Source organism: Gopherus evgoodei, chromosome 7, assembly GCF_007399415.2.
Source record: "Gopherus evgoodei ecotype Sinaloan lineage chromosome 7, rGopEvg1_v1.p, whole genome shotgun sequence".
Taxonomy (NCBI): domain Eukaryota; kingdom Metazoa; phylum Chordata; order Testudines; family Testudinidae; genus Gopherus; species Gopherus evgoodei.
Window position 1 is genome coordinate 17,788,382 of NC_044328.1, and position 16,996 is coordinate 17,805,377.

General features: G+C 43.8%; 1 protein-coding gene across 4 annotated transcripts in view; it reads right to left on the bottom strand.

The window, feature by feature from the left end:
- MCMBP (minichromosome maintenance complex binding protein) overlaps positions 1 to 16,996 on the bottom strand; it is a 41,561-nt gene continuing 24,565 nt past the window's right edge. For all 4 annotated transcript variants that reach the window (XM_030570865.1, XM_030570866.1, XM_030570863.1 and 1 more), the window contains 7 exons: positions 15,904 to 16,027; positions 8,213 to 8,330; positions 7,473 to 7,638; positions 2,939 to 3,072; positions 1,953 to 2,117; positions 1,035 to 1,123; positions 1 to 419 (listed from right to left, as the gene is read on the bottom strand). In XM_030570865.1, coding sequence (XP_030426725.1) covers positions 293 to 419; positions 1,035 to 1,123; positions 1,953 to 2,117; positions 2,939 to 3,072; positions 7,473 to 7,638; positions 8,213 to 8,330; positions 15,904 to 16,027 — 923 coding nt within the window. In that variant the 3' untranslated portion in view covers positions 1 to 292. The remainder of the gene's footprint in view (positions 420 to 1,034; positions 1,124 to 1,952; positions 2,118 to 2,938; positions 3,073 to 7,472; positions 7,639 to 8,212; positions 8,331 to 15,903; positions 16,028 to 16,996) is intronic.

Genomic DNA, 16,996 nt, shown 5'->3' on the forward strand with positions numbered 1-16,996 from the left:
TTTCAGTATTAAACTTTTAATATCAAACAATTTGCTCATTGTTATTAATTCTTAATTACAAAACAAGCTCCAAAAAGTTTCATAAAATCAGTAAGTTTCTGCATTAGCTCTGAACCCCATATAAACTAAATGGGTTCAGGTTTCAAGGGTAAGTGTCCATAACTTTTTGGTATAAATTATCTACAAGAAACTCTGGTATAAACAGTATCCTATTCTTAGTGCTGGCTCCACTTAGGATTAGGACAGACCTCATTTTCATAGTCACAAGTAAGCAAAATAGGAGGAAGAATTATTAAAGTTCATTTCCACTGACACAGTTCTGTTGCTGGAGCCTGGCTTTACGTAATGCTTCCAGCTGTTTTGCTCTTAGCCACCGCTCTCTTGACAGTGTTGTCTGCCCAGCACTGAGAGAGAGAAACCTGGGTAGGCAAAAGTAGTACAAGTTAAATAGCAGAATTCATACAGATACCTTCTTTCTCATGCCAAAGCTTAAGAGGAAATAGCGCTACTACAACAGGAAGTTACATAACTGTCAAGCAGCTGTCAGCAACCATTATGAACTAACACCCATGCCCCCCCCAACACTTTATCCCAGCAGTCAGTGCTTTAGAACCTCTTATTAAGCTAAAAATAGTAAGAGGTATTTAATAATTTCTCTTACTAGCAGTAAAGTCTCCCACATTCTCATTTCAACCTTCCAGTGAGGTACTGGGAGCAGGCTGGGGCACTCAAGGGTGGTAAAGCCCCAATTGGGAAGTAAGCAGAAGTCCTTGACATGGGAGTAGGGAGGAAGAGTCTGCCTCCCTGTTCAGTAGCCATAGACCAGTTCTGGCTGTATAAGTGACCATTCCATCAATGGGAATGGACTTAACTTGTCCCTGCTCTTCCTGCCTATGCTATTTTCTTCAACACTCCCACATATTGCAATTGTTTGAAGAGAGGCAGGCAAACAATTATACAAGTGTCATTGGGAGGCGATTACATGCAGCTCTTACTAGTGAAAAAGCTGATTCACTAGTTATAAGGCTACTCACCTTGCTACAAGAAGAGTTCTGTGAAGGTCATCCGCTGTTGTGCTCTCAGGGTCATTCTTACGCATTTCTACAAAGTCTTCCTCTACTGCCTGAATTAAGACAATACATTGGTGGGTAGTTGGGATTAAGCTTCTTGCAGTGAACACAACATGAAGAAGAATCCTAGTTTCCTGAGATTCTAAAATTCTTGCAAGATTTGGATAACTCCAGGTAGGGAGGCTAGGTTCAGCCTTGCTTGCTAGGGAAGCTACACAGCTACTTCTGCCTGAAAGGCAGTAAAATGGTTGCTCTCTGTACTTCAGAAGGTGCCTTAGAACAGCAGTTCTCAACCAGGAGGTTAGGGCCCCCTGGGGCGCTGTGAGCAGATTTCAGGGGCTCTGCCAAGCAAGTCTGTTAGACTCTTGGGGCCCCTGAACCTCACCACCCAGAGCTCAAGCCAAAGCCTGGGCAATTTAACTTTGTGGGGCCCTGGGCAATTGCCTTGCTTGCTAGCCCCTAATGCGGGCCCTGTTTTTTATATTCAGAAGAACAGTTGTTGTGGCACTAGTGGGCTGTGGAGTTTTTAAAGCACGTTGGGGGGGACTCAAAGGAAAAAGGTTGAAAACCCCCCTGCCTTAGCATCAAGTCTCCGATCTTTTAAAGGGAGTAAAGCTTTACAATTACCAATTTTATAAGTCATAGTTTTGTGCCTTTTGCTGAAGTGCTCTGAGCATCAGCAACCCTTCTCAGGGACAGAAGTCCACCCAAAAGAAAATGCAGCCCCTTATCCTTTGCAAAGGAGTCCAATACCACATGGAGTTAAGTACAATTACAGATAGGAAAGTAGTACTTTAGCTGTTCCAACAGCTACACAATTACTTCTCCCTCGTGGAGGGACAAGTTGATATAATGTGTTGGTATAAGAGAAGCCTTCCATACCTTGGTCACTTCATCAGATATGCTGTAATCCAACAGCCTCAGCAAGCTTAAGTAGATGCGGAATTTGTTCAGCATGGATGGCAGCACTGCTGTGAGAAGGCTGTTCATGTACTCCTCCATGTTTGGGGGAATTATCTGTGGCTGTAAGTGGACCTGGCAATCTGACTGAGAAACAAGAAGGGTTGCACATCATCCCTTTCCCCATTCACAGCTGTTCTATTCCAGTCAGACACACTTATGATTCCACTACAATGGTGGACGTCAGTGTCACCCCATGTTATTGATGAAGACGGGATAAAATCCGTTTAATAACAATTTAATAAGAAATGAAAAACCTCTTTCCTGAAGAACCCCCTGTCTGAAATCCCCCTACTGCTGTTTTAATCTTCTTTGGAAGGGAGCATTTTTGCTTTGAACAGGAATCAATTTCACAACAGCCAAGAGAGCAAAGGCTCGGTACATAGAGGGTGAAGACAAGTAGTACACAGTATGATTAGTTGTTCAAACAGCTGGAGACATCTCTACATAATCCATCATACATAAATACAAGCCGAAGTCATATTCTTTTCAGTATGAATGTGAGAGGGAGCTCTCTCCACCATAACCAGGAAAGGATAGTTATTGGGCTGGAATGAGATTGCTTTATAATAAATCTGCATCTACAATCTTTTTCCATTACCAGAAATACCCATATACTCTAATCATTTTTCATCCTCTTGCTATCATTTCTACAGCATGCAGCCACAGAGAGAGAAATGTCAGTTTTTCCTTTCACTGAATTTTTTTTTTGCAGGCCAGTGTCACTAAATACAGGTTTTCTAGATGCACTAGCTGGAACACTAACCCATGTCAGCAGTTTGTCTATGCAGCTTAAGGCAACAAGATCATTTCCTGGACATCACTCATTTCTGGAAATGACATGCTTGGTTTTCATTAAGCAGCTATCAACTGTAATTATCCCCCAATTCAAGAAGACCTTGCCATACCGGTAGGAGTGATCTGCCTTCTGAAGTGATAAGTACATTAATATTGCATGGGAATTCCATCTGGTGGTAACTGAAGTCATAATCCACCTTCTGCCAAGTTATCAGGTTACCCAGTGCTGTCACATTATGTACACCTAGAAAAGCAAGAAAACAGATGCTGACAGCTGGATGTAAACAATTGCCAGAGTTGAAATAGATTTTTCATTCAGGTTTTAATTAGCAGTTAGCAGAAACGATTACTTGGTCACAGTGGAAACAACTTGGTTACTAAAATAACCTGAGGTGCTACACAAAATCAGCGCCTTTGAAGGATTTCAGGTACAAAGATGACCTGCCCTAATATTAGTGTAGTTTATGGGAAAGGTCAAGATTATAAACATGTAGAAATTTATGCAAAATTTGTTAGAGGGAAGAAGGCTGTGGTTATCAGAAAGAGTTAAACATGAGATTGGAATGGGTACCTTACTCACAAGTGAGTAATTCAGGCCATCCCAAATGAATATGGCTAACGCTTTATTCCAAACCGCACCAGCGTGCATTCTGTATATTTTAGAAATGTGCTTTAAAAGTTCTGACTTTTTGGTATCTTTATGGCTATAAAGTCTAGAGACCATAGACACTCCAGTGGACTCACTTGAAGGGTGCAGGATCAGGGCCTTGGAGTTTAAATACACAAGCCTCAGAACCACACCTTTTCTGTACCAACTTGTTCCCCCACCCTCCAAATAAACCACACACACACAAATCTGTCAAGTCATATCGCAGGATCATGCAAGACCAGGAGTGCTTACCTAGCACCACTGACAAAGGCATAAAGCTCCAGTTTCTAGCCAAGGAGAGGTGAGATACTGGACTTTTAATGTATAGAAATAATTGAACTGGCTGAGACACACCCATTTTTCCTAGCTTCAAAAGGCCATAGGCTGAGGCTACCCGCTCCAGCAGGTTTAGATGGAATACGTTCCTTTCTAACATTCATGAATATCGTTATTAGTCAGACAGAAGACGCTTTTAGCATGGAAGGAGGTTGCAGTGTTTGCTGGAGTGACATTTCATAGCATCAAGGAAACTCGGCAAGCTTCGGGATCCAAATGCTGATCATGTGCATCATAATGCACTTGCACTGGCCCTAAATAGCTGAGCTGGTGAGTGAATTTAAACAGACCTTTTCATGACATTCATAAACCACAATTTGTTCTCCAAAACTGGCTGTATAAGTTCAGTAAGCTATAAGTAAGTAGGCATGTCTGATATTGCTGCTGCTCAAACTAAGTCATCATGTTACTTTTAAACTGCATTAGGAACCACAGAATAATCCATGTTTTGCCAAATGAAACGGGAAACAATGTTAATCTATTACAAACCACTCTCTAAAATGAAGAAGTCAATTAGAGAAGCCTAGCATGATGGTGTTATTGTCTCTTGGGAAGTTCTGGAAGACCATAAAGGTTAGCGGATTGGTGATGAGCTTTAAGAGCCTTTTTACTCCATCGATGGTTAGATTCTACACCTGAAGGTCTGTAGTGACCAGAATAGTAAAGATCTTCAGATACCATGAGTAGTTCAGTGTGAAAACACAGATCCAAGGGCTTAAATGAAGTAACTGGTGATTTTGGACCAAATCCTGGAGAGCTGATATCACATCATAAAACACAACTCACCAAGCATGAACTATTCTCTCACTCTAAAGTGGAATACTCTTTTGTACTCGGCCCATTTGTCGATGTGGGATAGCTTCCACTATAGCTGACCCTGTTGCTCCAATTCTAAGTACAACTTCACTGTGCAGGGCTGTCAAACCAGCACTACACATTTAAATTAAAAAACAAACCAGCTTTTGACAGATTCTCTACAGCACTCCCCTCTGTTTGTGCATTACTTTTAAAATGGCAATATACTGACACTTTACATTTGGGGATAGGGGAACAAATCACTTTTGGAATCCAAGCAGAGAAGAATAATGCCTCATTGTGTAAAAGGTGTATTAGGCCGGCCAACTAAAATGAGGAACAGCAGAAAGATTAAATGGGAGAGAGGAACTGACTAAAATCTTTAGTTATCCCAGACTTCTGCTAGAGTCAATAAAATCAAACAAACGCATTTATTTTAAAAATTACAGCAAGTTCCTTCCAAAAAACAAAACAAAACCAAAAAACCACACCACCAGAAAAGACTAAGTAAAAAAAAAAAAAAAGGAATTGAAACTTCTAGTTTAAAAATAGTTTGTTGAAATAGTGAAACCTAGCTGATAAAAATCAGATTTCTCCTGACCACCACCTGTGCCAAATGCTTTGTATCTTGCAGTCCAGCAGACAGTCATTTAGAACTCTTTAAAAAGGCTGGTAAGCTGTGTATAATTTCCTTCCCCTCTCCATTCCTTAGTTAATTACAGCAACACAGTATCAACTTGATATCTAAAACTGGCTACTTCTGTACAGTTTTAAAATTGTCTACACTGTGTCTGGCCATTGGTCTCAACTGTTCAAAATATACAAATTAACACTTAAGGTTCCTGGTTATTCCACTGTTAATGCTTGTAAAGAAGATGAAAAGAGGTCTATAATAGACTAGAGCATCTCTTAACAGTGGAACTTAAGATCATGCATCAGGACTGTTTTTGATGTTACAAGCTCCAGGAGGGACAAGATACTCTTGTTATATAAGGCTGATTAAGATGCTTCTTCTATTTTAATCAACTTCACTGGCTTCCTATTCATCTGTGCTTCAATTCAAAATTGGCCCCCTTGGGTTTGTAGACACATTGCTTTTGCTCTCTTTACTTATCTGATCTTGTGTTCCAACCTGATGTCCCCTACCTGAAGATGGAGGGGGGAGAAAAGTGAATAAGCACCCCAAGTGTATGTCCCAGCTACCTGAACCCTTATTCCCCTGCCTCACTCCCTTAAGTCTACCCTCTCAGTCTAGGTTATGATTCATTGCTTTATACAAAGGAGTGTTGTAAACAAGACACACGAAATAATTCTTCCACTCTACTCAGCCTCAACTGGAATAGTGTGTCCAGCTCTAGGCACCACACTTCAGGAAAGATGTGGACAAACTGGAGAAAGTCCAGAGGAGAGCAACAAAAAGGATTAAAGGTCTAGAAAACATGATCTGTGAAGAAAAAATTGGGTTTGTTTAGTCTGAAGAAGAGAAGACTGAAGGGGGACATGATCACAGTCTTCAAATACATAAAAGGCTGTTATCAGCCTCCTCTTTATAAGTTTTTCTCCTTATTCATTGAGGACAGGACAAGAAGTAATGGTCTTAAATTGCATGAAGGGAGATTTAAATTAGAGATTAGGAAAACTTCCTGTCGGGGTAACTAAGTACTGGAACAAATTGCCCAGGGAGGTTGTGGAATCTCCATCATTGGAGGATTTTAAGAACAGGTTAGACAAATACCTGTCAGGATAGTCTAGATAATACTTAGTCCTGCCTCAGTGCAGGGGACTGGACTAAATGACTTATTAAGGTCCCTTCCAGTCCTACATTTCTCTGATACACAGAACAAGTCACGGTTTACAAGATGAATTTTGGAAATCCATAATACACAAATGAAAACTACTTGTTCCCACACAGCATTCACTTTTCAAATGGGAAAAAAAAAAAGAAAAAAAACCTTAAGTGACTTCAGTGCTCAAAGGTGTCAGCTATGCAGCCAGGGGTGGTTCTGTTTTCTACAGGAAAGGTGCTATACAAAAGGACAAACGTAAGGTTCCCCACACCGCCCTACTTGTGACCAACCCAAGACCTGAAAAGACCACTTCTTATGGGGCACGACCGCAGCTCAGGCGACAGCTTCATTTAATTTCTGGCCTTTTCTATTGTAGCGCCAAAGAAGTCAGTTGTCCAGGTGTTCTTTGCAATGCAAGTACCGATGAACTAAGAAATCAGACTGAGCAGTACCAGCTCATTTCACAATGGTCATTTGCACCCTCTCCTAGATTTTAACTGCTCACCTACAGGTGAAAAGATTCCTAATTACATACCTCTTCTCACCCCTTCTAGGAGCTCTATTTAGAGCTACCAGTATTTACCTGAAACCTAGCATATTTTAAATTTAATATTTTAACTAAAACAAAATATCCAGATGCTTCCTGACAATAAAGCAGAAATAAGAGAAATAAAATACAACTGCCTTGTTGAACAGTGATCAGACACGCAACTCCACATAACAAAGCCAAAGACTGACAGCAAACTAGTCTGAGATGTGAATCAGTTGTGATATCCATGGACAAAGTGTCAAGTATCAGAGGCATAGCCGTGTTAGTCTGGATCTGTAAAAGCAGCGAAGAGTCCTGTGGCACCTTACAGACTAATAGACGTACTGGTGCATGAACTTTCATGGGTGAATACCCACTTCGTTGGATGGACAAAGTGGTTTTTCCCCACATAGCTTAAAATGTATTAAAAGGTTTAACTATTGGCACATAATTAACATCACTGTGTCTTGAAATGTACTAATTCAGTCCACTATAATGTATTAGGTCAAAGTTTTACAGGGAAGACAGGAACACAAAGCATTGCCTACCTGTTGTATCCAGCTGTCCTTGCTCAAGCAGGGTCTCGTCTATCACAAGGGAAGTGTTACTAGCCAGTTGCAATACTCCACTGACTAGGCGGTTAGCTGTGTAGTCCTTGTGTGGTATAAATCGTGAGCGATTCATGTTTTCTATGGTCATCTGCAGACGATAGGACTGCCAAGAACAAGGAAAATTATTAGCTAAGTAGGCAAATCCCCACTCCTCCACCTGCCTTGTTAGGTAAAAGTATCCTGCTTTAATAGGATCATTAAGTCTAGAATTCCACAATACATACAAAATTATAAGGACAATTAAATGGAATACACAGTAGATTTATGTAATCACAAGTTCCAAAGCTCTTAAAGGGAAAGAGGATTTCAAAGACAAAACAATTTTATGATGAGTTAAGTTTTTTAAAATAGTTATATATAGCTATGGGAATATCAGTACAATGTGATGCAGTACTGCAAGTTACCAGTCAATACGGTCCCTGTTCAAATTACTGTTTTCTCTGCAGAATACCCATCAGGAATTTGTGGTCACTGGGGGGAAGGGAGGAGGGAGAAATCTAGATTCTTTCTAGGATGAAAGTTCCACTCTCATTTTAGTTGTTGGGCTATCCTTTAACTAGTGATCAGGAACCTGCCTCAAACCGAACTTAACTGTATTTTTAAAACAAAAATTAACATTACAGCCAAAATCACTGCACAATCATAAATCCATTAAAGCATATTAATGCCATTCTTACTGCTGGAACAAGCTGCTGGATAATGCGGTATATGTGCTCTGTGAAGATACTATTTCTTGGACAGCCACTCAAGTTGACTGTGAATTTTCCCAGAGGAAGCACATCTCTTCTCGCATAGCTAGAAGAAAAAAGATCGATCAGTTGAACACTTGATACAGGGACTGCACCCCAGTAAGTCCGAAAAACTTTCTATAATCAAAATACACCCATAAGAAGAGGCCCAAGCTGTGCGTGAACCATAACCCTCATCGCTGTGCGTGAACCATAACCCTCATCACTTTGCTTATATGTCATTCCTTTTCTCACATCTTTTTCTTTCCTGGGGACAGTGACTGTTTTCCTGTGTGTCTACACAGGATTAGAACATATGGGGTACTACGGCACTATACACAGATGGTAGCTCACACATGTAAAAATCAATCTCATATCAACTTATCTATGACCTTTAACACTAGATTAGTGACCGAACCATGAGAAATTGGACTAATTATGACTAATGTCATGGGGCACACACTCTTCCACCAAGGCAGAAAAGGGCTTAACGAGCTTAAAAAGGAGTCCTGCCCAGTTGGAAATGACAGGCAGAAACAGCAGATGATGTAATCGTTTCTGCACCTCAGAAGGCACTGCAGGCTAGGCAGACCATCAGAAGACTGGCTGGAGAACTGAGGCTGAATGCCTGCTTGACCACAAAACGTCAAAGGGGTGCATTAAGGGGGCTGTGTTGGTGAGTATCTGAGCGTTTGTTGCGGAGACAATTTGTCAGTTTGACCATGTGCCTGATTGTTTGAAAAGTGTGAACTGGGAGTGCTTTGTTCCAGGTGGGCCTTGAGTGGGCCTGATTGTTACAGAAAAGCAGCCAGTTGCGAACCAGCTGAGCGGCGAACAGCAGAGAGGCTAACGGAGTTCGCCTGGGGAGAACCCACTGAAGCTTCCATCTTGCAGGCTTCTCTGAGTAGTTACTGCAACAGCTGAGGAAGCTCTTAGAAGGAAGGTAATATGGATGGTGAGCAATCGGCTGTTCTGACTGGCACAGGATGTGCCACGTTCGTCTTTCTTCCACAGGACAGAAGCGACTTTGTACAAAAAGCAAGCTGGTCTCCATATTGGAAGAGAAGGTTCAGGGTCTGGAGAAACAAGTGTCAACCCTGCATTGCATAAGAGAAAATGATTTCCTGGACGGACGTCAGGGTATGCTTCTACAGGCACAACATTCTGAGGAATCAGAGCAGGCTGCACAGCGGCGACAGAAGGACAATGAAGAAAATTGGCAGCATGTAACCTCCAGAAGAAAGAGGAGCGCCAATGTACCAGCAGTGCAGATGTAGGTGAGCAACCGTTTTCATATTCTTTCTACAGGTACTAATGCGGAGAATGGACTAGTTGATATATCTGAGGGAAGGGAGCAGAAGGAAACTCCACTGATTGGAAGGCATGAGATGCACTGTCCTAGGGATGGTGGTTCCATGACCGCCATTCCCAAGAGAACGAGGCGAGTGGTGGTGATCGGGGACTCCCTCCTAAGGGCGACTGAGTCATCTATCTGCTGCCTGATCAGGAAAAACGGAAAAGTGTGCTGCTTGCCAGGAGCTAGGATTCACGATGTGATGGAGAGACTGCCGAGACTCATCAAGTCCTCGGATCACTACCCCTTCCTGCTTCTGCACGTGGGCACCAATTATACTGTCAAGAATGAGCTTGAGCAGATCACTGCAGACTACACGACTCTCGGAAGAAGGATAAAATAGTTTGAGGTGCAAGTGGTGTTCTTGTCCATCCTCCCTGTGGAAGGAAAACGCCCAGTTGGAGACCATCGAATCCTGGAAGTCAACGAATGGCTATGCAGGTGGTGACGGAGAGAAGGCTTTGGATTCTTTGACCATGGGAACGTGTTCCAAGAAAGAGTGCTAGACAGAAATGGGTGCCACCTAACAGAGAGGGAAGAGCATCTTCGCAAGCTAGTGAGGAGGCCTTTGAACTAGGTTCACTGGGGGAAGGAGACCAAAGCCTGGAGGTAAGTGGGATACCAGGACAAAGCATGAGCAGGAGAACACAAGGGAGGACTCCTGCCTCATACTGAGAAAGCAGGACAATCAGCGAGTTATCTTAAGTGCCTATACACAAATGCAAGAAGCCTGGGAAACAAGCAGAGAGAACTGAAGTCCTGGCACAGTCAAGGAATTATGCTGTCGTTGTAGTAACAGAGACCTGGTGAGATAACTCACATGATTGGAGTACTGTCATGGATGGATATAAACTGTTCAGGAAGGACGGGCAGGAAGGAAAAGGTCAGGGAGTTGCATTGTATGTAAGAGAGCAGTATGACTGCTCAGAGCTCCAGTATGAAACTGCAGAAAAACCTGAGTCTCTGGATTAAGTTTAGAAGTCTGAGGAACAAGGGTGATGTCATGGTGGAAGTCTGCTATAGATCATCAGACCAGGGTGATGAGGTGGATGAGGCATTCTTCAGGCAACTAACAGCAGTTACTAGATCACGGGCCCTGGTTGTCATGGGGGAATTCAATCACCGAGATATCTACTGGAAGAGCAATACAGCAGTGCACAGACAATCCAGAAAGTTTTTTGGAAAGTGTAGGAGACAATTTCCTAGTGAAAGTGCTGGAGAAATCAACTAGGGGCAGAGCTCTTCTTGACCTGATGCTCACAAACAGAGAAGAATTAGTAGGGGAAGCAAAAGTGGACGGGAACCTGGGAGGCAGTGACCATGAGATGGTCGAGTTCAGGATCTGGACACAAGCAAGAAAGAGCAGCAGAATACAGACCCTGGACTGCAGAAAAGCAGAGTTTGACTCCCTCAGGGAGCTGATGGGCAGGATCCTCTGGGAGAATAACGTGAGGGGGAAGGAGTCCAAGAAAACTAGCTGTATTTTAAAGAATCCTTATTGAGGTTGAAGGAACAAATCACCCCCGATGTGTAGAAATAATAGTAAATATGACAGGCGACCAGCTTGGCTTACCAGTGAAATCCTTGCTGATCTTATACACAAAAAAGAAGCTTACAAGAAGTGGAAGATTGGACAAATGACCAGGGAGGAGTATAAAAATTTTGCTCAAGCATGAAGAAGTGAAATCAGGAAAGCTAAATCACACTTGGAGTTGCAGTTAGCAAGGGATGTTAAGAGTAATAAGAAGGGTTTCTACAGGTATGTTAGCAACAAGAAGGTGGTCAAGGAAAGTGTGGGCCCTTTACTCACTGGAGGAGGCAATCTAGTAACAGACGATGTGGAAAAAGCTAATATACTCAATGCTTTTTTTGCCTCTGTCTTCATGAACAAGGTCGGCCTCCAGACTACTGCACTGGGCAGCATAGTGGGAGGTTGGGGGCGGACGAAGGTGACCAGCCCTCTGTGGAGAAAGAAGTGGTTCAGGACTATTTAGAAAAGCTGGATGAGCACAAGTCCATGGGGCCGGATGCACTGCATCCGAGGGTGCTAAAGGAGCTGGCGGATGCGATTGCGGAGCCATTGGCCATTATCTTCGAAAACTCATGGCAATCGGGGGCAGTCCCAGATGACTGGAAAAAGGCTAATGTAGTGCCCATCTTTAAAAAAGGGAAGGAGGAGGATCGGGGAACTACAGGCTAGTCAGCCTCACCTCAGTCCCTCGAAAAATCACGGAGAAGGTCCTCAAGGAATCAATTTTGAAGCACTTCAGGGAGAAGAAAATGATCAGGAACCGTCAGCATGGATTCACCAAAGGCAAATCATGCCTGACTAACCCAATTGCCTTCTATGATGAGATAACTGGCTCTGTGCATGAGGGGAAAGCACTGGACATGTTATTCCTTGACTTCAGCAAAGCTTTTGATAGGGTCTCCCACAGTTTTCTTGCCAGCAAGTTAAAGTAGTATGGGCTGGATGAATGGACTATAAAGGTGGATAGAAAGCTGGCTAGATCATTGGGTTCAATGGGTAGTGATCAATGGCTCAGTGTCTAGTTGGCAGCCGGTATTAAGCAGAGTGCCCCAAGGGCCGGTCCTAGAGCTGGTTTTGTTCAGTATCTTCATTCATGATCTGGACGATGGCATGGACTGCACCCTCAGCAAGTTTGCAGATGACACTAAACTGGGAGGAGTGGTAGATATGCTGGCAGATAGAGAGAGGTTACAGAGGGACCTAGACAAATTAAAGGATTGGGCCAAAAGAAATCTGATGAGGTTCAACAAGGAAAAGTGCAGAGTCTGGCACTTAGGTCGGAAGAATCCCATGCACTGCAACAGACTACGGATCGAGTGGCTAGGCAACAGTCCTGCAGAAAAGGACCTAGGAGTTACAGTGGACAAGAAGCTGGATGAGTCAACACTGTGCCCTTGTTGCCAAGAAGGCTAAGGGCATTTTGGGCTGTATAAGTAGGAGCATTGTCAGCAGATTGAGGGACGTGATCATTCCCCTCTATTCGGCATTGGTGAGGCCTCATCTGGAGTACTGTGTCCAGTTTTGGGCCCCACACTACAAGAAAGATGAGGAAAAATTGGAAAGAGTCCAGCGGAGGGCAAAAAAAATTATTAAGGGGCTGGAGCACGACTTATAAGGAGAGGCTGAGGGAACTGGGATTGTTTAGTCTGCAGAAGAGAAGAATGAGGGGGGATTGGATAGCTGCTTTCAACTACCTGAAACAGGGTTCCAAAGAGGATGGATCGAGACTGTTCTCAGTGGTAGCAGATGACAGAACAAGGAGTAAAGGTCTCAAGTTGCAGTGGGGGAGGTTTAGGTTGGCTATTAGGAAAAACTTTTTCACTAGGAGGGTGGTGAAGTACTGGAATGGGTTACCTAGGGAGGTGGTAGAATCTCCTTCCTTAGCAGTTTTTAAGGTCAGGCTTGACAAAGCCCTGGCTGGGATGATTTAGTTGGGGATTGGGCCTGCTTTGAGCAGGGGGTTGGACTAGATGACCTCCTGAGTTCTCTTCCAACCCTGATGTTCTATGAATGTTAGAGTCACTAGAATAATGATGAAAACAGATTTCCACTTAGACCATAAAATGTCCTATCTACACAAGCATTCTTTGTGCCATTATGAAGTTTACTAGGCCTACCATATATTCAGGTTTCAGATGCCGGATACTAGGGTGAAATTCCTGATCTTCAAATAAGCTATTTGAAAATTGGCCAGGTATCACACCAGCAACACTGTGGGCTGTTCAGTGCAACATACCTGACAGCTACACACAAACTGCTTTTTCTCTCAGGTGTATGTACATAGGTTCACATTTTCCAGGGTGACTCATGATTTTGGATGTTCAACTGGACATACCTTACAAAAGTCTGACTTTTAGAGAGTTGGTGTTCAGGTTATTTTTTTAAGGCATCTTAAGTTGGGCAATTAAGATCACTAGTGGTTTTTGAAAATGTAGATAACTTTTTAATGAACAAGAATAAATCAAAAAAAAATAATGTCAGTCATTCTCTAAAGTAATGATTCTCAACCCACGGGCCACTTGCGGCCCAATCAGCACAGACCTCTGACATCCTTAGCACTGTAACTAGGGCAAGGCAGGAGGCGTACCTGTGCTGGGCACAGAGTCAGTGGAGGGGCGTGTTTGCGCAAAAATGGTGTGGTGCAGGATTAGGCCCAGTGACATCAGCCCCCCCCCGCAAGCAGGATTGGGCCCTGCAGCATCAGCAGGAGACTAGAGTGCTCAGTGCTTCCCCACCCTGCAGAATTGTGGGTCCAGTGACCCACTGCAGCAGGATCACTGGCACTAAGGCCACAGAGGCAGGTGGGCAGGGCACGCTGAATGGCTGAGCTAGTGCAGCCGAAGTAGGAGACCAGTGGGCATGGGGAGGAGGGTGCAGGGGGCTAAGGCTGCAGGAAGGGAGGTGCAGGGGCCTGAGGCACAGGGAGGTTTGCCAACTTTCTAATTGCAGAAAACAGGACACCTCTGCACTGCCCCTTCCCAGAGGCCCTGCCACCAGCTCCACCTCTTCCTCAGGCACTGCCTGCTCTTCTCCCCTCAACCCATCACTCACTCCCCGCCCCAGGACTCATTTGCCACCTGCAGAACCAGGCTGGGAGGAGCTGTTGCCGAGCCTGCCTGCCCAAATCTGGACACAGGAGGGATGTGGGGGGCGGGAAGGGTTGGTCCATAGAGTAAGGGGACAGGGGCAATTGGAGCATGATAGGGTTGAGGGGGGTGACTGGTCCCCGGAGCAAGGGGCTGGGGGAAATTGGAGCACAGTGGGGTAGAGGGGACAGACAGGATTCCCACTCTCCCCACCACTACCTACTTCTTCACTGGAGAGGCTGGAGCCAGGTCCCAGAGCCAGCCAGTTCTCTCCATAAGGAGTCAGCAGCTGAGCAGAGAGCAGTTCCTCTAGGCCAGTGGTTCTCAACCTGCAGCCCATGGGCTGCTTGTGGCCTAGTCAGCACACAGCTGCTGCCCATATGACATCCTCAGGGCCATACATGTTGTATATTGCATGGATGCTACCCACTTAACACAGAGAGCTGCAAATGCAGCCCACAGTGGTAAATAGGTTGAGAATCACTGCTGTAGGCTGTAACAGCAGCTGCTGCTCTTCCTGCCCCCGGTGGTGGAGGTTGGAAGCTGGATTTTTAGTGTCCAGTCTGCAGAGCTGACCAGACACTGTCAGGTTTCCTTTTCAACCGGACTTTCCGGTCGAAAACCGGACACCTGGCAACTCTAAGAGGGGGATGCTGCCAGTGTATGGGAGATAGAATCTAGGTAGGGGGACTGGGAGCAGTCCCTGTGTGTGTCCTTCTTCCCTGGATAGGGCCAGTCCAGTGTTGTGGGGGGGAGGTGCGGTCTGGATGCTGGGGGGACAGTCCCAGGGGGGTTGGGTGATGGGCGGCATTCCGCTGTTTGGGGGGGGGAGGCAGTATGAGAAGGGACTATGTGAATGGGAGACAGTCCCTGGCTAAGGAGGCACCCCACACCAGACAGGGCTACCTATCTTTGCAGACAGGCTCTGCAGCAGCATGGAAATGAGTGGCAATATGCCATGTATACCTTACAGTAAATTAATTAATTTTAACAGTTAATGTTTTGACTTATTTTGCTAATTTAAAATGCTCTTGGTAGACATTTGCCAGTGTTGAAATGAAAGGTACTATATCGATTTGAATGGTATTGCCATCATATAACAAATCCTAAACCTTATTTATTTATTTATTTTTAAATAGATGTAGACGTAGTATATATATTGTATGGATGTGGCCCACATAAACACAAAGCTGCATATGTAGCCCACAGTGGTAAACAGGCTGAGAACCACCGCTCTAAATTATTAATGGAAATGTAGTAACAGCGTGTCCTGCTCACACACAGAGAAGAGATTAGATAGGAAACATGACATCTGCATTGTTTTCATATATATCACTTGAAGATTTTAGTCTAATCTAAAGACAGAATTAAAAAAAAGGTGGAGAGGGAACAGAAGTGGGAGGGACTTTGTCAACTCAAATGCTAGGAAAATACTAAGCTTTATAATTAGCCTTCTTTAAAATCTATTTGGACAGTGGACAATAATCTCTGCATTTGTGCCTAATACAATGGGGCCCCTCAGTTGGAGCCTCCCTGGGCACTACTGGAATATAAATGCTTATACCATAAAAAAGTTATTCATAGACTCTGATAGACCGGTAAAAATAAGCAGATAATATTTTTAAAAAGAAATACATTAAGTGTTCTCAGCAGGCATCTACGTACTTACACTGTGGAGATGAGATGCAATATAAGGTACTCAGCAGCCAAGCTGTCTCCTAAGAGTGCATGAGTGAGGAATCCAAGCAGTTCTGCTCTAAGTGGCGAAAGTTCCATCATAAAACTAGACACAACTGACAAAGCAGAAGACTAGTGTCAGAAATACCCCGCATCTGTTCCCCCTCCTCTTCAAATGAGGCTTACCTTATGTTGCAATATTACACATTGGGAATGGTGAGTGGAAAAGAACAGCACTACTCTGTGAGTGAAGTTTTTTCATTTAGCTAGACTTTTCCTACCTGTTTTAGATTCAGGACATTATTCCTTGCTCTGCAGATTTGAGATGGAATAATGCCCTCTATTTAAACTCAGGGTACATCTACACCATCTGCTGATTTGGAGGGTAGCGATCGATCTATTGGGGATCGATTTATCATGTGTAGTATAGACGCAATAAATCCATCCCTGATCGGTCTCCCATTGACTGCTGAATTCCAGCTCAGCAAGAGGCGAAAGTCGACAGGGGAGCGGCGGCCATCGATCCCGTACTGCGAGGACACAAAGTAAGTGATTCTAAGTCGATCTAAGATACATCAACTTCAGCTACGCTATTCTCGTAGCTTAAGTTGCATATCTTAGATCGATCCCCTCTAGTGTAGACCAGGCCTTAGTGTATCTAATTAGAGCAATTTTACTCAAATGGGTCTTCTTTCCTAGACTACGCAAATTCAGTTCAGTCTTTTTCACTATGTTGTTTTATGCTCTATTGCTGTGCTTTTCTGTATCTTGCTTTTTGCCACACCATTCCTGAACTCTGATCATAACTTCATGCAACTTAATTGTTTTGTCTTAGAGTGGTGCCCTGAGGCCTCCATCAGAGCAGAGCTCAGAGTACTAGGTGTTATACAATGCTAAGACAGCTCCTGCCCCAAACAGCTAACAATCTAAATTAACCTGAATAAGGGGAGGGGGAAGTAGGAAGGCAATAGTATAGTAACAGATACCAGCTATATGCACAATTTACAAGTTTGGCCCAAAATTTTCAAAAGCTGAAATCTGAAATAAGGTTCCTAAACAAGTTGGCCGACTATCCGTAGAGCCAA